At 48.2% G+C, this 22,899-nt stretch overlaps 8 protein-coding genes across 8 annotated transcripts; 3 read left to right on the top strand and 5 right to left on the bottom strand.

Moving 5' to 3' along the window:
* Window positions 1-908: 908 nt before the first annotated feature.
* On the top strand, window positions 909-1,487 carry LY89DRAFT_499912 (uncharacterized protein). The gene has a single exon (XM_018207954.1). The coding sequence runs from the start codon at window positions 1,005-1,007 to the stop codon at window positions 1,281-1,283; it is 279 nt and encodes a 92-aa protein (XP_018072953.1). The 5' UTR covers window positions 909-1,004; the 3' UTR covers window positions 1,284-1,487.
* Window positions 1,488-1,637: 150 nt separating this feature from the next.
* Window positions 1,638-3,273, top strand: LY89DRAFT_667676 (uncharacterized protein; the record flags this gene model as incomplete). Its single annotated transcript, XM_018212992.1, has 4 exons — window positions 1,638-2,252; window positions 2,330-2,482; window positions 2,519-2,773; window positions 2,821-3,273. The coding sequence occupies 4 exons, from the start codon at window positions 1,638-1,640 to the stop codon at window positions 3,271-3,273; spliced, it is 1,476 nt and encodes a 491-aa protein (XP_018072952.1).
* Window positions 3,274-4,235: 962 nt separating this feature from the next.
* LY89DRAFT_706335 (dynamin family protein-like protein) lies at window positions 4,236-6,929 on the bottom strand. The gene is made up of 3 exons (XM_018217515.1): window positions 6,736-6,929; window positions 4,778-6,679; window positions 4,236-4,703 (listed from the first exon to the last, which is right to left on the bottom strand). Exons 1-3 carry the CDS (start codon window positions 6,913-6,915, stop codon window positions 4,476-4,478), a joined length of 2,310 nt encoding a protein of 769 aa, XP_018072951.1. The 5' UTR covers window positions 6,916-6,929; the 3' UTR covers window positions 4,236-4,475.
* A 1,520-nt stretch (window positions 6,930-8,449) lies between these two features.
* LY89DRAFT_696142 (amino acid transporter-like protein) lies at window positions 8,450-10,322 on the bottom strand (the record flags this gene model as incomplete). The annotated part of the gene is made up of 4 exons (XM_018216807.1): window positions 8,450-9,195; window positions 9,245-9,852; window positions 9,901-10,216; window positions 10,271-10,322. The coding sequence occupies 4 exons, from the start codon at window positions 10,320-10,322 to the stop codon at window positions 8,450-8,452; spliced, it is 1,722 nt and encodes a 573-aa protein (XP_018072950.1).
* Window positions 10,323-10,464: 142 nt separating this feature from the next.
* On the bottom strand, window positions 10,465-11,794 carry LY89DRAFT_499801 (uncharacterized protein). The gene is made up of 2 exons (XM_018207953.1): window positions 11,418-11,794; window positions 10,465-11,299 (listed from the first exon to the last, which is right to left on the bottom strand). The coding sequence occupies exons 1-2, from the start codon at window positions 11,583-11,585 to the stop codon at window positions 10,715-10,717; spliced, it is 753 nt and encodes a 250-aa protein (XP_018072949.1). The 5' UTR covers window positions 11,586-11,794; the 3' UTR covers window positions 10,465-10,714.
* Window positions 11,795-12,588: 794 nt separating this feature from the next.
* LY89DRAFT_706332 (uncharacterized protein) lies at window positions 12,589-15,785 on the bottom strand. Its single transcript, XM_018217514.1, has 3 exons — window positions 14,719-15,785; window positions 14,277-14,670; window positions 12,589-14,227 (listed from the first exon to the last, which is right to left on the bottom strand). Exons 1-3 carry the CDS (start codon window positions 15,755-15,757, stop codon window positions 12,655-12,657), a joined length of 3,006 nt encoding a protein of 1,001 aa, XP_018072948.1. The 5' UTR covers window positions 15,758-15,785; the 3' UTR covers window positions 12,589-12,654.
* Window positions 15,786-15,966: 181 nt separating this feature from the next.
* On the top strand, window positions 15,967-21,149 carry LY89DRAFT_780639 (uncharacterized protein). The gene is made up of 4 exons (XM_018222402.1): window positions 15,967-16,676; window positions 16,727-17,499; window positions 17,549-20,310; window positions 20,385-21,149. The coding sequence occupies exons 1-4, from the start codon at window positions 16,228-16,230 to the stop codon at window positions 20,898-20,900; spliced, it is 4,500 nt and encodes a 1,499-aa protein (XP_018072947.1). The 5' UTR covers window positions 15,967-16,227; the 3' UTR covers window positions 20,901-21,149.
* Window positions 21,150-21,407: 258 nt separating this feature from the next.
* Window positions 21,408-22,542, bottom strand: LY89DRAFT_683528 (NAD(P)-binding protein). The gene has a single exon (XM_018214722.1). It carries the CDS (start codon window positions 22,146-22,148, stop codon window positions 21,663-21,665), a length of 486 nt encoding a protein of 161 aa, XP_018072946.1. The 5' UTR covers window positions 22,149-22,542; the 3' UTR covers window positions 21,408-21,662.
* Window positions 22,543-22,899: the final 357 nt, after the last annotated feature.

Below are 22,899 nucleotides of genomic sequence, written 5' to 3'. Positions count from 1 at the left end.
ACCGGGATTGCGAAGTATTTGGATCAAAAGGTTCCCAAGGATGAGGCACCTGAAGCACTTCAACGGCCGCAGGTACCGCAAAGCAACCTGTCTGGGGTGCATGTCAGAGAAAGGGCAGCAGAAGAGACTCCGATATCAAAGCACACTGATATGGTAACTAAAAAGAGTGTTGCGCCAAGTCCGGAAGACGTCAGTCTGTCCCATGAACAAAGCACTGAGAATCGAGAAGATCACTCAGATGTAAGAGCTGAGGCCACCGGGAATGGCCCACTTAAGCGAGACGCGGTAACGCGTAAAAATTCTACACCCCATTTTAAAACCCTTACTACACAACAACCCTCTTAGGAATCAGTCCATAATTCAAGATGGAGACACCTCTTATCCTAAGTGATCCTATCGAGAAAGAGAATAATGAATGGCCTACCCCTGCACGTGCAGTCATTCGATCCCTACAGCGCCAGGGAAAGTCGCAACGCGAGATTGTCTCAGAGACCCATATCCCTCGAAGAACAGTACGCCGCATTCTTAAGCAGGAATCTAGTCGGAGAGAGCGCAAAAGAAAGCTCTCTAGACACCATCTCATGTCTATACGCGACATACGTTATTGCATTCGAACCATTTCCAAAAACTGGAGCTCTAGGCGCATGACTTTTGAGGCTCTCAAAAAGCAACTACCCTACCTACCCTCGGTGCGCACCATTCGTCGAGAATTAGCCCGGGCTGGCTACCGCCGCTGCATTGCATGCCCTCGACCATATATTACCCTCAAACAAGCTAGGAAGAGATATGTATTTGCCAAGGAGCATAAATAGTAGGGGACATCAGACTATGCAGCTCATAGAGATGATGGCAAGCAAGGAGGGGACTGGAGGAAGGTTGTATGGTCTGATGAGGCTATATTTGAGACTGGGAAGAATGGCAGGATATATGTGACTAGGAGGGTAGATGAGAGGAGGTGCCCTGACTGCATTAAATCAGTCTACAAGTCAGGGAGGACAACGGTCATGATATGGGGGGCATTAAGTTGGGATTACAAGTCGCCATTAGTCTTCCTAGAGAAGCTTCCAGAACGCAAGGGCATATGTTCTAAAGCCTATCTACAGCAAGTTCTTCAGCCTATAATCTTCCCTCTCTTTGATGATCTAGGGCCGGAGTATATCTTTATGGAAGACGGGTCTAAGGTGTATAAAGGGCATGCCAAATTACCTAGACTACAGCACAATATCCGAGGGTTTAATTGGCCTCCTTCTTCACCAGATTTGAACCCTATTGAGAAAGTCTAGAGGTGGATGAAGGAGAAATTGAAAAACTTGGACTATATGCCCAAAAATAAAGTGGATTTGAAAAAGGAGTTGCAAAAGCTATAGGACCGAGTTAACCCACGTGACTTTCGCCACTACACTAAGCAATTGACTTGTAAGATTGAGGATGTAATTAAGTATAAGGGTATGGCTACTATTAATTAATAATAAGTTCCATTTTCACAGAGATTCATAAGAAGACTAAAAAATTATGATTTTTGGTAAATAAGGTCTCATTTGTTGAGTTTCGCTTAAGTGGGCCATTCCCGGTGGCCTCAGCTCTTATCATCCATACGCTCTATGGACAGCATATTCTCTAGCCTCACTGTTTCAACAATGTCTTCCGTCGGAGCTGGGCCGGGAATTGGCGAGAATCTTTATTTACTGTTGATTGGAGATGATCTTCGGCTTCTGTATTCTCAAATACTGGAGTCCACAACCCCAAGAGATTTCGAGGGAGCTCTTCGGCATTTTCTAACGACACTGGCTTCGAGCTTGAGAAAGGAAGCTTCAAATAAGAAAGAGAGAGGCGCTGCAAAGTTTCTGCAGTGGGGAATTCGAAACCTCGCCCATCGAGTCGCTGCGTTGATGGGGATCAAAATAGATGACCAAAGTTCCACAATACCAGTATCTGCTGCAGCGGACGCGGTGGACGACGATGAAAGAAGTGATATGGATGATTCAGATGATGACGATAATAGCAACGAGTCAGATGTTCAAGCTTTGGAGAACTTCATTTTGCAATCGATTGCCTTCAAGGATTTCAAAGCAAGCCTTCTTGGGTTAATCCCACTAGCTGCTGAAGTCAACAAACACCTTCCAGAATATCCTGATGGAGCCAAAAGATCCGATGAAGTCGATGAGCAAGTCAACTTTGTTAAAGCTCTGCAAGACGGAACGCAGACTCCAGACCTTCCTTGGAGAAAGGAGGTAGAAATATCCTGGCAATGTGTGAGTGATATATTTTCTTCCCTACAGCTCTGGACTAAACTTGGGCTTGGGCACGCTGACAGTTTGGTATGGAACAGTCTTGTGGGACAATATTCCAAGAGTACGTCATCGAGTACAAGAAAGGTGCTGCGCAGGAGCTTGCAAACTCCTTCGATACTCGTGCTTCGGTCGACATCGAGCGTGAAGCAGGAGCTGAGTCCTACTCGGAGTCTAGGACCTCTGATCGCTCGGTGAGTTCAATAGACTCCTGCCATTTAACTTTAAAGGGGCGACACAGTCGCCTTGACGTCAAAACAGAGGAGCAACATACAATGGGAAGTTCCACTTATCGAAGAAAGAAAGAGTTCATCTTGATGTGCCAAGAAAGCGGTAAGGATACGAGACTCTATCATGCCGATATTTCTGAGACACTTTGCGACTACTCTTCATATTATGTCCTACATGCTCAATACTATGGACGATTGAAAGGGTCCTGGACGTGGCTCACCCTGAAAGAAATATCTTCTGTCAAATTCGTCAAGGTGAGCTGAAGCCTTCCAACCGAAGTAGCCCTTGCTGACAGTCTCAGTTCTCTCTGTACTGGACAACAAACGTAAGCATCGACTCCAACGACTTTGGTGAACTTCCACCATACCCCTCTGAAGATTACTCCTTCGCGGCAGACACCAACCCACCAGTGCCACGGACGGCTCTGCAACATTTCATCGAGAATCCGTCCCATGCACCCAAGCATCCTCGCCATCGCCCGAGGATTCCCAAGAAAGCGAGTGGACCACTTCTCCTCAACAAGGATCTAGACTTGCTTCCAGGCTATGGAATATATATCCAAGAGCGCATATGTTGGAAAAAATTGGTTTTGATTGAGACTGCATTCGCAACAGCTTGTATAATTTTTGCAGTTGTTTGGTGTATTGTGAAACAGGGCGGAATCCAAGATGGCTTCGCGATTGCTGGTACGGGTATTGCGTATGCGACGATCTTTTTGGGGGCTTCACAAGTCGTGCCTCGGAGTCATTGGTAATGATGGCAGCTCGATGCCATGAGCATCTCTCACATCTCTTGACTCAAGCAATATATCTGGTGATTGTCATCTGTGGACGTTTGGTTGCGATCTGAGTCATCCAATCCGCATATTAGTGACCTGTCGTCTGCCTGCATGAGCTTCACAAGCCAAAAATTCTAACACGGGAAAAATTTCTTTCCAATCCATCGACATGGCACATGGGCCCCGCGACGATATTGAAGAGCAGCAATGTCTGTTCATAACCCTCGGAATGTTAGTCTTAGACGAGATCCAATTCCCCGCTCAAACCCCAAGAACAGATATCATTGGAGGCTTGGGTGCTTGGTGTAAGCCCATTTTTAAACTACATATTCTTTCAGGTCTTAATATATGCACGAACAAGTTGTCTAAGTGCACGACTCTTCAGCTCATCGCCCCGTTCTCATCAGCTAGGATGGATGATAGGAACAGGAGATAACTTTCCAAACTCGATCAGAAGATTGCTTCGAGACTAGGAGATGCCTTATAGGGAAAAGCTGAAACTTGGGGACGGCCTGCTGATAATAAATATGTAAGATAATTATTTGATAGTCCATTTAGAATTGATAGTCTTATGTATAGATACTCAAGTCTATTGGATTATCAATTATTTTATTTAATCCAAAAAATCCAGACGGCCCCAGGATTATCTAAGTCACATGACATCCTACTATTTGGGACGGTCTGTTGATTTGGACGGTCCGGGAGCTTTGGACGGTCCCCATTCTTATTAAGCTAGTGCTGCAAGTGCTCGGCATTGCTCTTATTCAATAAGACTACAACATGCACTCAAAATAACCTCAAAATCGATCGATTCAGCGAAATTTCACTCCCTTTTGAACAAAGGTTCGAAACCTTTGTTCTTGTCTCCCTTATATCAGAGAGGAGTTTGAAATTGTGTAAAGCAAGAGACAATGAGTCCATTCGAAACTAGAAAACATCCTACTCGACAAATACGGACAGTCAGATCCAGGAAGACCAAGTGAGATCTTAGGTATTGATGTGAACATGCGCCCTGACACCAAGGAACCAAGACAACGAGTGAATAAAATGACTAAATTTCCACGAGTCCATCGACTAACACTAATTCATCTCGTGTCTCACTTCATCACTCAAATCAAATTGACTTGCGCTCACTAAACAAACCCAATCTCCGCCTAAAAAGGCAAGAACATCAACCACTACATCACACTCTGAAAGATCTCATGGCCCTCCTCCAGCTTCTTAATGAGGTCCTCCAGGTATGCGCGATGGCGTCCAGCAGCGGCGGGCTCCAAAGCAAGAGCCTCAGCTTGAGCGGGCTCAAGGTCGTTGACAGTGACTGGGGAGAAGATGTTCTCGAGGCCACGAACTATGTGTCGTTCAATGACCTGGGTTGTCACGTTTGCGACGAAGGTTTTTTGTAGCACCTGTTGATTTGTTGTTAGCACATTCTCAGATAGAGAAAAAAAGGGGTGGATCAAAGTGCAGAGGAGAGTCATACTTTGTAGATGGCGAAGAGACAGTCCAAAACTTCCTCGCAGGCGAATTCATTCATGTCAGGTTGTGAAGCAGAAGTGAAATTTGCGATAGCAGCGGCTGTATCGACGACCTGGATTTCTGGACGCTCCCAGACTCCAGTGTTGTCGTTGAACACTTTCCCGCCTGTCTGCGAGCTCGAGGCATCCTTCATGGCTTTCTCTAAAATTACCTGCTGTCTCTGCTGGCGGCGCTTCGCAATCGAGTCCGTATAATAGTGGTTATAATTGATCGGATACTCCTTCAACTCGTCAAGCAGCATATTGAGTTCCTTAACAGCTGATTGGTGGCGCTTCTTCAGTTCAGGTTCGATTCTTAGAGCCCAAAGTCGGGTCTCAACATCCTGGGGGCAAGTATCATGAAGAAGCTTCTTCAAGAAACGGCGACAGATAGATGAGACAAGTTCGAGATGAGAAGACGCATACTTCTCCCATCCAGATGATTGTTCCCAGAAGAGTGCTCCAATGAGTAGGGGATTGAAATTTCCGACGAGCTCGCGACCTCTGGTTCGTTTTAAGACCTTACCGATCCATGCAACGCTGTCTACCTTATTCAACACCTTCGGAATCGAACCGGTGGGGCCGAAGGAAAATCTGCCCTGTGCCCGTGGCCACTGAAACTCCTCCTCTTCTTTATTGTCGCTAGTTGCGGACATTTCGATTTGATACTTGTGCCCGTTGAGACGGATGCCTTCCTCAAATCGTGAGTTCAAGTCCTGGATAACAGCACGTGTTCTTGACAAGGTAGATGAGGACTCCAGCGAGAAGTCGGGATCAATGTCATTCAGAAAATAACTGCCCTCGTACTGGCCGTTGACAGCTGCTTTACAGATAGAGTGGAAGTCCAAACTCATCTTGGACAAGTATGCTTTACACTCCGTTGCTGTTGAGCGCTTCACACCGAGGATCGCGAGCTCATCTCGATTCTTCTGCAGTTGCGCTTCTAGCTCGTCATGGAGTTGTGGAAGTTCTCGCTTGATATGTTCGAACAGCAAATTGCACAGGCGGGTTCGGAGAGTGTTGACTCCCAGACAATCCGGCGACAAAGAGTTCCAGGAGTGTGTACGGAAGAACGTGGCCTCGGCCTCGTCTCGTTCTTCTATCGTAAAATCACTTTCCTCGTAGCTGCGATTCTTTAAGACATGCCATCCCAGCTTGAAAAAGATGTCCTCATTGTTCGCAAGGTCGATGAAATTCTTTTGCGATATTGATCCTTCTGGAAGGCCGTCGGGCTTGGTGATGATACCCAATGTGCGATTGCCTTCGGGGTCAACGTCGCGAACTTTTTCAAGAATCTTCTGATTGGCATAGTCGTTCGTTGCGCATACGACGGCGAGACAGATCGTTCGAGGCTGCTTAATATAGTAATCTGTGATCTTAGCAACCATGTCAACATCGTCTTTAGTGACTCCCCGAGTTGACGTTGCAATGAGACCGGGAATATCGACCAAGGTGAGCTGTGGCTGGGTAGGACCGCTGATCTCGATCCTGAGAACATCACTAGTGAAGGCACGAGTCGAGGCGCCATCATCTCCTCTATTCGAAATGCCCATGACAGCTTTCGCGAGGTCCATCACACGAGGAAGCTCATCGAAGTTATCAATGGTCTGAACAAAAGCCTCGATCTGCTCCTGTTCGACAGGGGGGCGATCCTCGTCCGGAAGAATGCTGATGGTCAGGGATGAGGAATTAGCTCGACGGAGACTAATCTCTGTTGCGTAGCGTGTGCAAAGTCCATCACTTCGTGGAAATGGGACCCTGGTTATTGCCTCAAGGACGGAACTTTTGCCAGCAGATTGGTCCCCACAGACGACAATCTGTGGGAGGGACAAATTGCCTTCTAGTCCACACTTTCTGATTTGGACGATCTGTAAAGCTTAGCAATGTGTTCTTGTTGAAAGTGAGACGTTTAAAGGTTACTGACCATGTCAAGAACGCGTCTTTGCTCATCGTTCTGGAGCCCCTCAATGGAGAACAGGTTCGGTGGGGTGTCTGAAGTGACAGGACTCTCCGGTTCAGAAGGAGTCGTGACAGGCTCTGTTGGGGTTGCTGATCTTGACATCGTGCTGAAGTTCGAATTTCGAGTTGCTAACAAGCTGAACATGACGATGAGTGAATAAGACCCGAGGCGTATATATGTGTTCTGAAGCTTAATATGAATTGAGAAAAATTGTGAGAGAACTCTCTCGACTATTTCAACAGTCGCAGCAATTGCAGCTATCAGCCATACATACCGTCTTCCAGGGCAGAGCCTGGCGAGGAGCAAGCTTCGAGAGCCTGCAGAATATCTTCCTAACATGTGCTGCAGGCAGCCGGCGCTTGCAAAGTGGCTTAAGTATCAAGACATGGGGGTGAATTGAATGTAAGGATGCATTCAACAGGGTTGGTAGTATTCCCATATCGATGTCTGCACCTTTCCGTTGTATGTTGGCCAACATCTGAACCTGAATCCATGCCATCCAACAATTGTTTCCCTTGCAAACAGGGAGACGCAATGACCGTTTATCAGACCATCAGCCGGTGACCGGATTGAATTGAGCTCATGACAAGAAGCCCTGTACATCTTGCGCGTTCTTCAGCTCCAGATCGCGGGTTGATGCAAGAGATGTTTGAGAAAACCAACATTTGGGCCACTCGGCCCAGCTGCGCCACGACATGCGTAGATATGGATACCAACTTCAGATACTCGCAGATAAGTATCAAATATGTGGAAGCAGATAGATTGATGCTTCTCGTAGAATTTGCACTTGCATTTGTTGTTGAGTTGAAGAGGCAAGAGAATATCGATAAGTGAGAGAAATTCTATCCGCAAGACAACCTAGTCGCGCTACGGCACGGATCATTACTTCCCCGCAATACGCGCTCCGTCGGGGTAAAAAGCGGCTGTCACGACCAAGTATTATCAATAAAAATGTGAGAAACATCAAAAAGCTTCTAAATAGAAAGGTTTTTGTGATTACCTCTGTAGAGTTTCTGAAGACAGAATTCTTCTTAAAGCCTTGAGCATCGAGAAACAGCCCATTGAATACATTTGGATTTAATGTTCTCGCGAGCCAAAAAAAGGCCGCTTTTTACCCCGGAGAGGCGCAGTTCGATCAATACTTTGAAATCTTTTTCAAGACTCTACTGGAGGATTGAGGCTACATAATGGCCACCTACACCGATAAATCTTCCCGGGGCTTCAAGTTAAAACTTTACGCAGTATTGACAATGTTACACTCAACGACCATGGCTGAGCCACACCGTTATCCGCGACCGGAAATGTGCACCAGCCCCTTTCCAACATGGCCATATAGACTCGGCCCCTGGAAGTTCTGGAGATTTCACATGCATATGTGTTGAGCTGAAAATGTTGGTTTTCATGCACCGAGAAAGAAGCTCCACTTGAAAACGCATTCCAACGAAAGGGCAATTAATAAGAAGATTGACTTGGTGTTGAGTATCACTACTCCAAGGCTAGGACGTGTACGGGAGAAGAGGAACAACAATAGTCAAGAATAAATAATCTTCATACAAAACTTCTTCTATCTCTTAAGTCCATCAATCTATCACCCTCACGGATCAAGACATTCCCCCTTCCACTCCGAAAAACTACCCCTCCTCCCCTTCTCGCCCTCGAAACGACAACAAACGACACTCTACTGCAACGGACTCTTACACGAAAAACTAGTACTCGTGCCCGTCTCGAAATCCTCTCTCAATCCGGTACCACTGGCATACATACCCAACGCCGCGGTCGTCAAACTCGCCAAGAAGAACAAGAAATTAAACGTCTTCAAATACCACTGTTTCCCAAAGATGCCTCTCCTCCACCTGCTCCACTGTCTCCAGCTATCGATACGATGCACCTGTCCGGTAGCCGGATCGAACGTCTCGTCCGGGTGGATGGCGTCTTCTTGGACTTTGATGCCGACGTACAGGATGGCGGGGAAGGTGTAGGTGAACTGCATGATGCAGGTCGCGGCCACCATGGAGGAGACGTTGGTGAACTGCGGGATGGCGGAGCCGATGATGAAGGCGATGGCCCAGTAGATGGGGACCATGCCGACCCAGAGCATCTTGCCTCTCTTGGTGGTCAACTCGGGGCCACCGAGTAAGTCCTGTACGATGTTTTGGTAGATGACTTTGATGCCGATGTTGCCGTAAAGCACGCCTGCGATCAGGCCGGAGACCAGGTTGATGGCGTTGGTGACGGTTTGCCAGGTGTAGGGTGAGAGACCTTGGTTAGCCGGGTTGTAGGTGAATTGACCTTGTTGAGAGTAGAGGACGAGGCCAAACATGAGGTAGCAGACGTAGATGAAGATTTCAGCGACGAATTGAGCCTTGATGAAGTCGAAGGGACGACGCATTTCAGCCATAAATTCGCAGTACAACATTGCACCACCTGGGATAATGTTAGTTGAGCGTGTTGAGCAAGGGAAGTGAAAACGTACCATAAGCATAGACGATTTGCATAGCAGCGCCAAGCTGGGAGTCGAAAGTTGATCCACTTGGAATCCAGACGGTGTGCTGAATTGGGCCTTGAGGAGTATTGAATGTTGCCAATGCAGCAGCATAGTTGGGTGGTGAGTTGGCAGCAACACCAATCGTCATGAAAATCCAAATAACGTTCAGCCAGATAGCGAAATTGGCAATCCATCCGAATTTCGCCAGAGTACGAATCTGACCGACAATCAAACCGCAGATAGGCCAGATGAGAATGCAGACCATGAAGCAGAGTTTGAACTTGGACATCTGGGAGAGCGATTGGCCGTTGACGATGATGATGACACCGACGTTGAAGAGCAGTTGGATGGATTGGAGAATGTTCATGCCGTGACGGGTCTCTTTGCCATAGATACGGAAACCCATGTCACCGAATGTTCTCATGGGGTATTTGTCGGAATCAAGCTTGAGGAACATACGCCAGATCATCCAGCCGGCGTAGAAGGCCATAATACCCATGAAGGTATAGGTCATGACACCACCGACATAACCGAACTGAGAGATTGCCCATGGGGCATTGGAGGGACCAAGAATATCGGTTGTGATGAGGTAGACACTGATCTCGAGTTAGTGATGAGAGATGGCAATGCCAGCGACTACTTACATCGAAGGCCAAGTAGCGTTTCTGGCAGCACGAGATGCATTCTCCCATTCCTGGGGAGTGACAATGTTGGTGGCAGTACGAGGAAGATCTGGTCTCTTTTCGTCCGTCTTCTCATCACCACCAACAATGACCTCAGATCCAGTTGTCGAGACATCTTCACCGTTGGCAATGCGACCACGCTCGACGGGTCCAAGACCCTGTCGTTCTTGGGCACGCTGAATTCGGGCATAGTAGAAATACTCCTCGATCTGGACATTTGGATCGTGGAGTTTATGGCGAACAGGTGCTGGAATTGGAACCTGGCCCTCTCCCATACCTTCTCCATATTAGCCTGCGATGGTGGTCGCGTACAGCAGAAAAGTGAACGTACTCAAGCGGGGATCGCCCCCTCCGCCGCCCATAATTGCCATCTGATTTGCCATGGCGCAGAAATCACGTCGTCACGATACCAACTGTCAAAGCAGGACTGATGCGCGGACGTCGAAAGAAGGCTGTCCGGGAATGCTGGGACATATATACTCTGTACCTGGGGGAGTCCAGGAGGGTCCTCTCCTGCGCCCATGACCGTGGTTACTGCACTGCAGCTCAAACCGACATCGACACGGACCTGGTGGTGCAGCAGGGCCCCATCCATTCATCCCAGCCCGCATATCTCGCACTGACCACGGACCAGTTACTGCGAGCATCTGGATATTGGGTGGAGCAAGCGTCTTCGTAACCTAAGCAGGTGGCGAGGATAATGGTTATCTCCTTCCTAATACAGACCTCAAACTCAATATCCACGATCCTCGCACGACGTTGTTGGCGAGGATCGTTATCGCTGGGGGGCGTCCAGCCCTCCCGCCCAGCACTCAGATAGGCAGGTTTCCAGAAACAGAGCGGGGCCGTCCCCAACCGCAATATCGCCCATTCCAGCCTGTGGGACGACGCTGAGGAGCGGACAAGCTTTGGATGCAGACCACCAGCTGTGGACAAGCCTTTTCCAAGCATTTCCAAGCACGGTCAAGCATTGTGGCTGCACGGCAAGAGATCTCCGCAAAGACTTGGCCTCTTGGCCTGTCGAAGTGTGGGAGACACCACGAAACTCATCGTGGACCACGGTGCTCAGAATAGACTCCTGAGAACATGCAATTAACTGAAGCAGCCACCCAGGAAATGCATCCGAAGACGCGCACAAACGGTGTTCCCGTCTGAAGCCCCAGGTCGTTGATATGCTGCACACTTGTGATAGGCGGATGAGGGTAAATTTGAAGCACGGGCGATAAGACATCAAACTCGAGACCTGGGAAAAGGGAGAAATCAACCATGATTGATTCAACCGCGAGATGGTGCGTGTCTGCAGATCCAGGCGCATCCCCGGCATGGGAACCATAGAGATGGAGTGGAGTGCTTTGTTCATCTGCGGCACAAATTAGTCGACAGTGCCATCGTGATTTGATAGGATGCGAGAGAGGATATGGTAGGGTAGGTCGGCTAGGTGTGGTATTTTAGTCGAAGTTGGATTCAATTAACCTTACACTGTACAACAGCTGTGCGAGGAAGCTGATGGTGGTGAGCCGCGTTCCGAATAGTGTACAGTACCTAGGCGACTTCCAGAGCTGGAAACCAACCTTCCCTTCCAACTCCAACGGCTGATCTTCCAGGATAGATGATAATTGATGTGTACCATATATCGAATACATCATGTGTTTTCTGCGAAGGCAAGAGAGACTGTGCCTTGCGTGTGCCTTGCGTGTGCCTTGCGTGTGCCACCTCGGCGCTCCCAACGCTGGAAGTGCGCTTAGGAACGGCCAGTAGCTGGCGACGGGACAGTCGTCGACGGGGCAGTCGAACAGCTAGAGTAATTCGTAAGTAGCTCGCGTGTCCTCCGCTAGTAGTCCCATAATAGTGGGAACAGAAAGCTGATGAGGAGACTCGAGTGCGAGTGCGCTGAGCCGCTCACTGGTGGAGGAACTTTCAGAGCTGATAATTGGGGAACAAGTCGAACGGGAGGCCCTGTACGAAGCGGCAAAGAATACCACTAGAATACCAAAGGAAGGAGCGTAACCTAGTAACCATCCATTTGCCCTTTCAGGCCATCATCTCATCTCATGCTCCATCGTCGTCAATGGCTGTCCACCGATTGGTAGCGCCGTGGCGAGACAAGAGTCTGGAGCTCATCGTGGATGCCGCTTCGCAAGCTTTGGTGTGCCACAGCGATAGGAGACCTGGTTGGACCGGCGAAGAAACAGCCTCGGGGGTTCCCGAGTGAGAATTGAGGCAAAAACAACCGCGGACTACCCGAATTCCTCCTCGGCAGCGTCGTGACCGTAGAGAAGGATTCTGGGGCTGATAAGAGGGAGACGAGAGGACGCATAAGAGTGGTCGAAGAATTGGTAGCTGTGATGCATGCCAAGACTTTCGAGATGAACTTTTTTTTTGGGCGACAAAACATATACTCGAGTGCCAAGAAGAGAGGAAACGAGTTATATATACTCAAGGAACACGCGATTTGGAATTAACTTTCGGAATTGACTTCGGAATTGACAGCACTGTCAGCACCGTCAACAAACATGTAAGACCGAGCTTGAGTTCGTCCGAATGCGACAAACGACGGGTACCGTACGATTAAAATGACGGTCGAGTCGGAGTTCAACGGAGTCCAGGTAGCCGCACGTGATGATTGAGAAGCATCGATTCGACAGTTTCAGAACGCCTTTTGAGGTTGTTTCTTGATTATACCGTGAGGAAATTTGTGCTATTTACTATTGACATCTATGAGTTGGCGTGACTCTGACACCAATTGACAAATTCAGAGAAGAACGCTGCCTGCATCTTCACATTACCATCCACCCACGCAACCTGAGAATCCCGATATACATTAGCAATCTTCTTGAAATTCCCCTTGTCGACTCGATATATACTCGAAGCGACAAGCAAGCTGGCAGTGCTCGCTGCTTTGGCGAAAAGATGGGATGGGTCTTTGGATGCTTCGAGGTGGATGGCCTTGAGAAGCTTGATCTGCTCTGCTAGGTTCACTTCGGAATTCTCCTCGCCCTTCTTCGCAGCCTTCGCAAATGACATAATGATGTTGTGGGCTTTTTCAGCCAGCTGCTTCGTCTTGGTGGTTCGCATGAGTTGCAGCAAAGGGAGCAAGAGACCAAAAGCTAGAGGGTTCGAAGCTTGCTTCTTGACGTAAAGGTCCAGAAGGTCAAGAACTCGAGTCTTGAAGTTGACCATCGTTTCTTTGGCATCCTTTTGCTCTTGCTTCTTGTTGGGTACCTTCTTTCGCTGCGAAAATATCTCAACCAATTTCGAATCTAAGGCCATCATCTCCGAGTCCGTCATATCTGCATCGCTGTCTGACTCCGCCTCAGCGTCTTGGTCCAGACGGTGCGTTCCAAGAGCTGCAGCAAGGGCATCGTCCAGTTTCTTAGCATCTTGATCTTCCTCGTCCCCTGATTCGCTCTCATCTTCGTCGTCATTCGATTCCTCTTCCTCGTTCAGATGTCCATTCAGATGACCCTCATCAGCATCCATATCAACGACCTCGACGTCTGAGTCGAGCTCATCATCGTCTACATCCATAGCTTCACCATCCTCTGACTCTTGATCAAATAACGCTTGCTGGCCTCTCAAACTCTCACCAGATTCAAGGACATCTGTCATAAGTTTTAACCCACCTGCAGTCATATCAGACATAAATGCTCCAAATACATGTAGCGTCACTTTCCGTAGCAACGCTGAAGGTTTGGAAATGAAGGATAGTAGAAGCTCGACCAGAACCTCAGAAGCATCTACATCAGAGTCGTCAACATCTTTGCGTCGGATGAGTTTGTCATAGCAAAGCTTTAACTCGTCCAAAATTGATACCGCCTCGGCCTCGCCGTTGTATAGCTGGAACAGGACAAGAGAGTATAGCAAGGACAAGGCTTGTAATGGAGCTTTGCCATCAACATCTGCTTTCTTGACCTTCTTTAGGATCTTCTCCATTGCCGATATCGCGGTGTCCTTCGCAGCCGAAATCTCGGAATCCATCTGGACGGCATCTGGAGCAAACGACAGCACTAAGTCGCAGGGATAGCTGTATCCCTTGATGTCGGACAGCAAATGTCCGAAGGCTGACATTAGTCGATTTCGGAACAATGTTCGAGTCTTTTCGGATAATGGAGGCTGGCATTCTTCATCTTCTCTGTAGGCGAATCGAGATAAGGTGGGCAAAGCTCTCTCTGATATCCAGTCAATGCTGCCTGACTCGTCGGCAACATAGGCTTTACGAATGATATTCAACAAGTAATCGCCTAGCAGTTGTCTGCGCAACTCGGCCTCTTTCGCGTTGTCTGAATCGCTGCTGGTAATATCAGTACAGGGTGAAATAGAAATATGAGGAAACATACCCAGTAATGGATTGTGCAGGTTGAACCAAGATTTTGATGACAGATGCGGCAGTCTTTCCATTGACCAAGGTAAGCAATCGATCTATTGTTTTGGTTTTGGTAATACGATCAAAGTTGTAGTTTCCATTGCCACTGATCAGCTGAGGTAGGAAAGTTTCCAAAAGTTTTGGTTTCGCTTCAGCAGCTTGGATGAGAACTTTTAGAGATTTGTCTGCCGCGCGATGAAGGAAACGATCCTCCTCCTGAACATGATTAATGAGACAGCGAACAAGATTGTGGCTGAATACACTTGGTAACAGCTTATTGAATGATTCTGCATCGTCGATTATTTTTTGGAATAATAAAAAACCCCAGAATTTGCGTTCTCTGGAAGCTGTCGAAGAGAAAAGATTTTCTATGATGTGATCAGTAACTTATGCAGCATGAGTATAGAGATACTAACCGTCTACTGTCACCTTCCAGAAATTCTCAAAATCCGATTTGACATTGTGGGTTTTGCTCTTCGCAGCCGCAGCGTACTCCGCCAATACCACCTCCCACACGAAATGAAGCTTTGCGTTCCAATTACCAGTCTGCTTTGCTTGCTGAGATTCTTCGTTGGATGAACTTTCCTTTAGAGCCTTCCCGAGAGCTTTTAGATGCTCTAACGGATTACCACTCTGGCCCCAAGGCTTGCTGGGGAATTTCATGTCTGGGAAACGACTCCTGGCTGAAAGCCATATGCCGACCCCCTCGGGTGACAGAGCCAGCCCCGCATCGTGAAGTTCCACCAAAGTATATTCGGCCTGGACCTGGCTCATCTGCGGCAGAGCCTTCATAATCGCCCACCCGCATTGTTCCCTGGTCCATGGTTTCTTCTTCGCAAGCTCGAGCAATTTCCGGAGAACAGTGTTCCACCTCTGATCATCTCCGAACAGAATTTTCGCCCCCACAAAGCTCTCCAGACCGAACAGCAGACCGAGGTGGTGATCCTTTTCTTCTTGCCCGCTCAAGTCACCATCGGGTTTTGTCTTTGCAACCAAGAACCCTAGAACTTTGTCGAAGGTCAAGCCTGGGTACTTCTGCGCTGCAATGTCTTTCGTGCCGTAGAGTTGATCCAGAATTTCTGTCAATGCCACGCTGAATCCTAATCTTGCGGCTTTCCTACCACTGGCCAGTCCCCGAAATAACCTCCTCTCAAGATGTCGCTGTAGTGTAGATTCCTCGACTCCATCTCCGTCCAAAAGACCCGACACTATGGCAATAGCAGCATCCAGTCGTTGTGCGTCATCTTCGCTGCTTAGCAGGTCGTATAATTCAACCTCGCGCTTCAACTCCGCGCCTTTCGGATTGTCAACAAATGGAGAGGTATCGAGTTGTAGAGGCACAACTGCGGGTTTGGGAGCTGGTTTTTTTGTCTGCGGATTTGTTTTTTGCTGTTTCTTTGGTGTAGATACAGCGGCAGAAGTATCATGAGCCAATCGCTTTCGTTTTTGGCCCATTTTGAGGAGTCTGCGGCTTCTGCAGAAGTATTTCGATGTTCATCAGACTTTCCAAGGTTCTGTTTGCAATAAATTTCAATTGCCGCAGGGTCTGCTGAATTGGGCAAGGCTCGGTTTTAAGGCGGTGAGGATGTCTCGTCACATGATCCATTTCAACAGTGTTCAAGCAAGATGTTCTGGCTCTTATACTTTTGTCTTCCAGCTTGGAACTCTGGTCGAATGACTGAGACCTGTTTTTCAAGTCTGAAAATTGATTTCCATAAGTTCAATCCCTTTTCACGTGTTGACTGTGCTTCTGATTCGAGGTCGTATTCTGCATCCTTGCATATGTGAGGCAAATCGGGAGGCTGCAGTTGGGCTGAGCAACCTTTCTGACTTCAAACATTACCTCTTCGCTGCCTGAAAGCTTTGTTCTCTCATGTTACCAATGCCGGGCGTGTTGTGATAGACTGTCTTAGGCATCAGGCTCCATGATGGATCCTATCACTGCGATAGGCGCCGTTGCCAGTATATGGCAAATCGCCCAGGCAGCCCTGTCTCTGTCCAAAACGCTTTATACGCTAGGCGCTGCTGTTGGTTCGGCTTCTGATGATATTCAAATCCTAGCGGACGATCTGAAAACATTCTCACAATCATTGAGTCTTCTTTCACGACTCCTCGAAGACAGCAAGTCGTGGTATTCGGACGATATATATCTATTGACTGCGAAAATCATTAAAGATTGTGCGGAATTGTACGTCAAAATCGACAGAATACTTGTGAAACTAGGCAGCAATGGCAAGAGTGCCTGGAAATTGCGAGTAAAGTTTGTGTACAAGGAATCTCAGATCCAGAAGCTCCTAAGCAGGCTAAGGGACATGAAAGGGACGCTGGCTACAATATTGATGAGTCTACAAGTTGATTTACAATTGTCACTGTTGTAAGTATAGCTGATTCATTCTCGGTTTTCATCACTGATGGAGGTTATAGAAATATCTCGAGTACGAGCAAGCTTCAACGACCGCCCGAAAAGCCCCTGCAACCCGATACACTTCGCATTCTGCAAGAAGCTCAAAAGTCGATCATGGCCGGCGGTATTCTCACAAAATATACTGTCCAATCTGAAAGCATTGTTCAGGTATCTAGTAGTGAGGTCTATATCTCGAGCACTCACTCCGAGGGATCACAATCAGAGGTAGTCTCTGTGAACCCAAACGAGGCCAGTTCCTCCCCAATTTCGACAATGCTTCGTCACCAAGACCATTCATCCAACATGTTCCATGCAAAACGAAAGTTTATGGTCTTGCCACAAAATGTTAATGCATTATCTCCGATCCTCACACGTGGGGCGAAATCGTCCGATAACAGAGGTGCTGGCGACGGGGCTTGTACGAAAGTGGAATCACATTCTCCTGCAGAGGCTAGCCCACGACTTTCAAATCATGAGACAAGGACATCCAGAAGCCTTAAGTCATCGTCGTCATCGGAGAGCTTTAAGAGTGCGATTTCCATCCAAGAGCAAGACCTCGAGATTGCGCGAAAGGTCAAAGCGGTCCAAAGCGTTTTGCATGCTTTCCGAACTGCACTTGAGATACTTGGCAACCTCATCGAAAGGCGTATCCCGAAATTCGATTCCAGCTTGCTCGACGCGGCAAGGGTCCTTGAAGCGTCACTAAACAAAGGCAATACAGACATTGATCATCATCATACCCGACATTTCAAAAAGCACAACAGAGAGTACATTGAAATGTTTGACACCGATTGTAAGTCTGACATAACTAGGCCGAACTCTCTTGATGCTGACTTGCAAAGATTCCTCCAAGATCCAAAACGCCAGTTCAGACCTGCTGAAAGATGTCGTTATGAAACTCCACGAATACTCAGCTGACCACGAAGATCTCCATGAATCGCAGTTCAACCAGCTCTCCTGGGTATCAAACTACACAGCGGGTCGGGTCATTGGCTATCTCGATCGTTTGGCAAAGCAAGCCGCTAAGAACTCGAAGCTTAGCGACTTTGAAACCAAGCATACTACAAACCGAGAGAATTTCTCTCTGCCTTCACGCTCAATACCCCCTTCAGAGAAGGGGGAAGGCCGTGGGGCATGGTTCGGAGCTTTTCAGGCCACCTCTCCGGCAGATCGCTTGCAACCTCAGAAAACGCCGCAAGCAGACCATGTACCCCTTCCATCTGCATCCCAACTTCTCGAGCATCGTGAAATGTCTTTGCCATTTGTCGGCTATACATTCAAACGGTTTGAAAACAGTGCTGACCGAGGCAATCTTTCGCTAAATTGTGAGGTTGAGGAGCTGCCCAGCCCAGTATCTCAGGTTAGATCTAAGATTCGTAAAGACCGACGACGAAAAAGAGCTTATCCCGACTTGATGGAGATGCCTACTTCTCTCATGAGCATGTCAAATGATTCGGACATTGACGTCTCCCACAACGCAAGCGTTCAGTCTAAGGATCCGACGTATGACGCTACCCCTTCTCAACGTAAGAAGGCAAAAGTAACGGAAATCCTGCATGATTCGGTTCCGGATGCTCAATCTCCAGGGGAAAAAGCAGTGTCACAACCTTTTTCAGGCTCGGCCCCAGAAAACACGCAGATGAATGAGCTGGGTGAAACACCGCAGATGCCCATGCAGGGTAGTCATGTTCGACCTAGTCAGCAGATGGGTCCTGGAGCTCCCTCGAATTCCCAAACTCCTACTGCTCAATCCATAACCAAATCACCACAGCCAGGAATCGCTGTGAATATGAACGCCCAGGAGCAGTTGATTCTCCAGCAAAAAATAGCGACCTTGAGAAGTCGTCTTGAATCTCCTGCAAGAAATCCACCATCTCAACGGTTCAGAGACAGACGGGCTCTCAAAGTTGCTGAAGCTGCTTTACAGCAAAGCATCACGAAGACACAGTCCGAAGAAAGAAGTCCTCCTGCCGACGAGAACCTGCTCGCCGGCACACAGCAACAAAACACTTCCAATATTGTCGCGGCCCAGACGTCATCGCCGGACTGTGAAGTCCTCAATGTGTTTGATTATCTAGTCTCAAGTACATCAACTCAGCCTGACCACTCAACACCTGGAAAATATCGATCTCCTCCACAACCCAAGGAAAGAACAAGGCATCACCATGTTCTGAGCTCCCCGTCAGAAAGCCTGGATACATCCACCGGCCAGACCCCATTTCCAGGGACAGAAACCGAACGTTCACCTGCTATGAAACCAGATGAACTGCAAGACTATCAAAAGCAGCTCCTCGCAACGGAGCCTCATTATAAGCATGATCACATGGCCCAAAGCCAGAACCAGCCCATCGAACTCTCCCCGGCACAGATTGAAAACCAGGTAGAAGCTGCACGAAAGTATAGGTTATCACTTATGCCTGGACATGATCCAGATAGCGAGGAAAGTAAAGAGGCACACAGAAAAGCACTGAAAGATTATCAGATGTCTCTCATGGTCTTGGACTGCGGGAAACACAACACTCGTCGACTTCAAATGAGACGCATAAGTGATGAGGATGAGCCTCCCAAGGATACCAATTTTTCGAGCCCAGCTAATGGTATTGTCTGTTTACAACCCGGACCATCTGATGTGCTGCAAGACTTTGACTTTGACGCCTTCCTCAAGCAAGACGACTTTCACTTTGATACGGCTGCTGATCCTCGTTACTTTACAGGATCGTCCAAGTCACCGCCAGATGCAAGCGATGTTCTGCATGACTTTGATTTCGATAGCTTTCTTAACCAAGACGATGATGGGTCGTTCAATTTCGACTCTGCTCCAGTTGCAGAACGTTCACGTGAAGGGGACAAGACGCCGAAACAAGATCAAGTCGAGGACGTCAAAAAAGATAAGAATTCAGCGGCACTGAAGCTCGACGAGAAATTGGATCATGCTTCAGGCTCGGAGGTGGCTTCTTGGGACAATTCCAGGAACGCGATGTCTTCGTCAACCACAGGCGAGGACGATGTACTTTACATCAACGCGAAGCAGTTCCATCGCATTCTCAAGCGTCGTACGGCAAGGCAACGATTCGCAGACCAAGCAGGTAAGTTAAAGTCTCGACACGACCCCCACTCAACAGCTGTGACTTTTGATGATACCGAAGCCATGAGCCCTACGATGGCAAAGGATTCTAAGATTGACTCGCCTGGAATCTCTCCACCTTCTCCAATCGTTGATCCCGATGAGACACAGGATCAGATAGAGCTAGCATGGACCTGCCCCGCTCTCTCCCCTACACAAACAAGCAAGCTGTGGTGGCAAGCCTACATCTCTCTCGTCTCATCTTCTTGTAACGAGTCCGCTGTGTTTATGCAAATCAAAGACTGTCTGGAATCCGAACTAGGCATTCTAGCATCGAGGCATGTCCCTGACGACATAATTTGCAGACGGATAGGAAACAACGTGCGTCGACTCGGAACCGCATTGCATGTTGATAAGCCGCAGCTAGTTGATCTGTTAGAGGTCAGGAGCAATATCCTTAGGATCCTAACCACAGTTGGCGAGCAATTGGGGTTTGAGATTGCGACGCTAGGATGGAGTTGTGTTTGTGTTCTGCTTTCTGTATGCTTACCCCTCTACCCATGGCCTTTTCACTCCAGCCCCAGCGTCCAACAAATGCTAACTATTATACGTAGCTTTATGAAAAGATCCTCACTACCTCCTCCTCATCATCACAAGTCGACGCAACAATCCTTCTCGGATCTCTCACCCATCTTCAAGATATCGTTGCGATCATCGCTCGCTATGCTGTGATGGAAAACCTATACCAGCAATCTAACGGAGGACTGTCACTAAAACCTGAGTACCACTCGGCATTGCTCTCGCTCTGTACTACTGTCTTGGAATATTTTGCGCATGCAAGTGGATGTGCGGAAGCGGAGTTAGAGTGCATCCAGAACGAAGGAGGCTCAGACGAAGTAACGATGATTTCGGTCAAAGACAGGAAGCGAGTACATTTACAGAAGTGCGAATTCTTGGTGGAAAGGATTAAGCAGAAAGATATCGCGTGTCAGGGATTCAGGGTTGTGGTTGACACAAAAGAGGAGAGCAGTTATGAGAGTGGAAGCGAGACTGTAGACGATGTGAGTGATGAAGATTGGGAGCGAGTAGAGAGTGAAGATGCTGGCGTGGCGGTGATGGAGAATATGTGAGGAGCTAAAACTTCTTACATTCTTTGAGATATGCTTCAGATCGGAGTTCTCGGCCTTTTGTTGTTTGATTGGTCTACCGTCGCTGTTCCGGTCGAAGTCGAAAAAGGGATCCGTTTTGCTTAAGTGAATCGCACCTTGATTTACAATACTCGATTGCATGGAGTGGAATATCTTATTGACTATTCGTACCGCATGAGTCTGTCCCACCAGAAGCTCCGAAAGCCCTCTTAGCTCAACTTATCTCATATGATCTCAGTTTTTGAACTGATCCACTCCCAACGTAGCATTTAACTGCATCGTCAACAAATTCTTCCCTAAAATCTCCTCCTTCCGCTCTACCAACTCCTCCACATCCCACTCCACCGTCACCGCTCTCCCATTCAAGAACCCGCTCCTCTCCGGATCCGCCACCAACCACACAATCATCGCGCCTGTCAGCGCCGGGTCATTCATATCGAAACCCACATCCCGCAGAGACTGCGGGACGATATCCGTGTCCGTCAGACCCGGGTTAACCGCTACCGTGAGCAAGGTGTCGGGATACGCGGCTGCGAGCGTGGTCGTGTATTGGATATTGGCTGCTTTGGTCATAGCGTACGCGGCGAGGAATGGCCAGACGCCCCAGGCGGTCGAGCTGGTGATTGTGATGATGCGGGCTTTGTCTGTGGGTGAGGCCCAGGCGAGAGCCGCGGTGAGGAAGTGCTGCGTTACGATGTGTGTGCCTTTTACGTTGATTTCCTGGGTAGGGATGTCAGTGCTTATTTAGTTCAGGATAGAGGGCAGGTGACTTACGAAGTTCTTGAAGAAGATGGAGGCGTCTTGCTCGTGCATCTGCTTCTCGCTCTCGGTGCACTCTACGCCTGCGTTGTTGACTAGCACGTGGACCTTAGGGTACCGAGCATTGATCTCAGTCCATGCCTTGCTGACTTGCTCTACGGAGGAGATATCCGCGCCTAAAGCCAGCGTCTCGATTTCTGGGTTGATCTTTTTCAGTTCTTGCTCAACACCAGCCAATTTGCTCGCATTTGTGGCGATGAGGACTATTGCTTTAACTCCAGCTTTCACAAAAGCTGGAGCGATGCCTCGTGCTCCGATGCCGCGGCTGGCGCCTGTTACGACGACGATCTTGCCTTTGAGGGAGTTGGAGGGTTGGGTTGGGTTGATGGCGGGGTAGACGTTGGTGTGTGCTTTGCGGGTGAACTGGCCGGAGGTGACGACCCAGTCTTTTGGGAGGGTTGATAGATCCATGGTTGTTTGAGATTTGTCTTTTTCTAATGAGAAACGAATAGGTCTAAGTTGAGTTGATGAGTTTTCTATCTTGGGAATTGTCTCTGGATTTATATAGACAAAGCAGTGGTGACAAGCACTGAACGATTCTCTTGGTTGGCTCGCATTGCTCGCACTCGGTTTGCCCTCCAATGAGTACCTGCTTCAAAGAGATTTACGAGGGCACGAATCATCGTAAGCAGAAAATGTTAATCCCATCGGTACCTGAAGATCCATATTCTCCGATACCGAGGCGGACATTTGCTCATGCGGCGGAAATCATAATGAGTAACTTGATAGAGTATTAGGGTCGAAACCCAAAATTCGGACTCATATGGTTAGTCGAGTTGACGATACGGAAGAGGAAAAAGGGGGCAGAAATTCGGACAGATGTGGATATTTAAGCGAGGACGCTTGATGTAATGGGCTCTTGTCAGCAGCGATTCGTCCGCCGTGGCGGCTGTATGGTCCGTACAGTCATACAGGTGTTTCATTGTGAGCATCTTGCCTATTTGGTACTATATTTGCAACGGCCATTGTCCATTTTGGATCAATTCCACCCAGGTATATTTATAATTTATGATCAATGAGACATGTTGCGAATTCAGCAAATGACGATATCAACTCCGACGTTTTTAGTCTTTGATAGCAAATCAGGACGAGATAATGAGAATGAGGGTTTAATCTATTGTTCATCAAATGCCTCCAAGGTACAGTGGCCAAAGACAGCTCG

This window comes from Mollisia scopiformis, assembly GCF_001500285.1.
Source record: "Mollisia scopiformis unplaced genomic scaffold LY89scaffold_9, whole genome shotgun sequence".
Lineage (NCBI taxonomy): Eukaryota > Fungi > Ascomycota > Leotiomycetes > Helotiales > Mollisiaceae > Mollisia > Mollisia scopiformis.
Note: the sequence above shows the minus strand (reverse complement) of the source record. Positions and strands in the feature narration are given on the sequence as shown.

Bases quoted from the DNA above. Each gene is read 5' to 3' on its own strand.
- LY89DRAFT_499912 (XM_018207954.1), top strand. From the start codon at position 1,005: ATGATATGGGGGGCATTAAGTTGGGATTACAAGTCGCCATTAGTCTTC.
- LY89DRAFT_706335 (XM_018217515.1), bottom strand. From the start codon at position 6,915: ATGTTCAGCTTGTTAGCAACTCGAAATTCGAACTTCAGCACGATGTCA. The intron at 6,680-6,735 runs GTCAGTAACCTT...TAAGCTTTACAG, and splicing joins AAAGACGCGTTCTTGACATG to ATCGTCCAAATCAGAAAGTG. The intron at 4,704-4,777 runs GTATGACTCTCC...ACAAATCAACAG, and splicing joins GTCTCTTCGCCATCTACAAA to GTGCTACAAAAAACCTTCGT.
- LY89DRAFT_499801 (XM_018207953.1), bottom strand. From the start codon at position 11,585: ATGATGTATTCGATATATGGTACACATCAATTATCATCTATCCTGGAA. The intron at 11,300-11,417 runs GTAAGGTTAATT...TTTGTGCCGCAG, and splicing joins TCGCACAGCTGTTGTACAGT to ATGAACAAAGCACTCCACTC.
- LY89DRAFT_706332 (XM_018217514.1), bottom strand. From the start codon at position 15,757: ATGGGCCAAAAACGAAAGCGATTGGCTCATGATACTTCTGCCGCTGTA. The intron at 14,671-14,718 runs GTTAGTATCTCT...ATCACATCATAG, and splicing joins CTGGAAGGTGACAGTAGACG to AAAATCTTTTCTCTTCGACA. The intron at 14,228-14,276 runs GTATGTTTCCTC...TATTACCAGCAG, and splicing joins CCTGCACAATCCATTACTGG to CGATTCAGACAACGCGAAAG.
- LY89DRAFT_780639 (XM_018222402.1), top strand. From the start codon at position 16,228: ATGATGGATCCTATCACTGCGATAGGCGCCGTTGCCAGTATATGGCAA. The intron at 17,500-17,548 runs GTAAGTCTGACA...TGACTTGCAAAG, and splicing joins TGAAATGTTTGACACCGATT to ATTCCTCCAAGATCCAAAAC. The intron at 20,311-20,384 runs GTATGCTTACCC...TATTATACGTAG, and splicing joins GTGTTTGTGTTCTGCTTTCT to CTTTATGAAAAGATCCTCAC.
- LY89DRAFT_683528 (XM_018214722.1), bottom strand. From the start codon at position 22,148: ATGGATCTATCAACCCTCCCAAAAGACTGGGTCGTCACCTCCGGCCAG.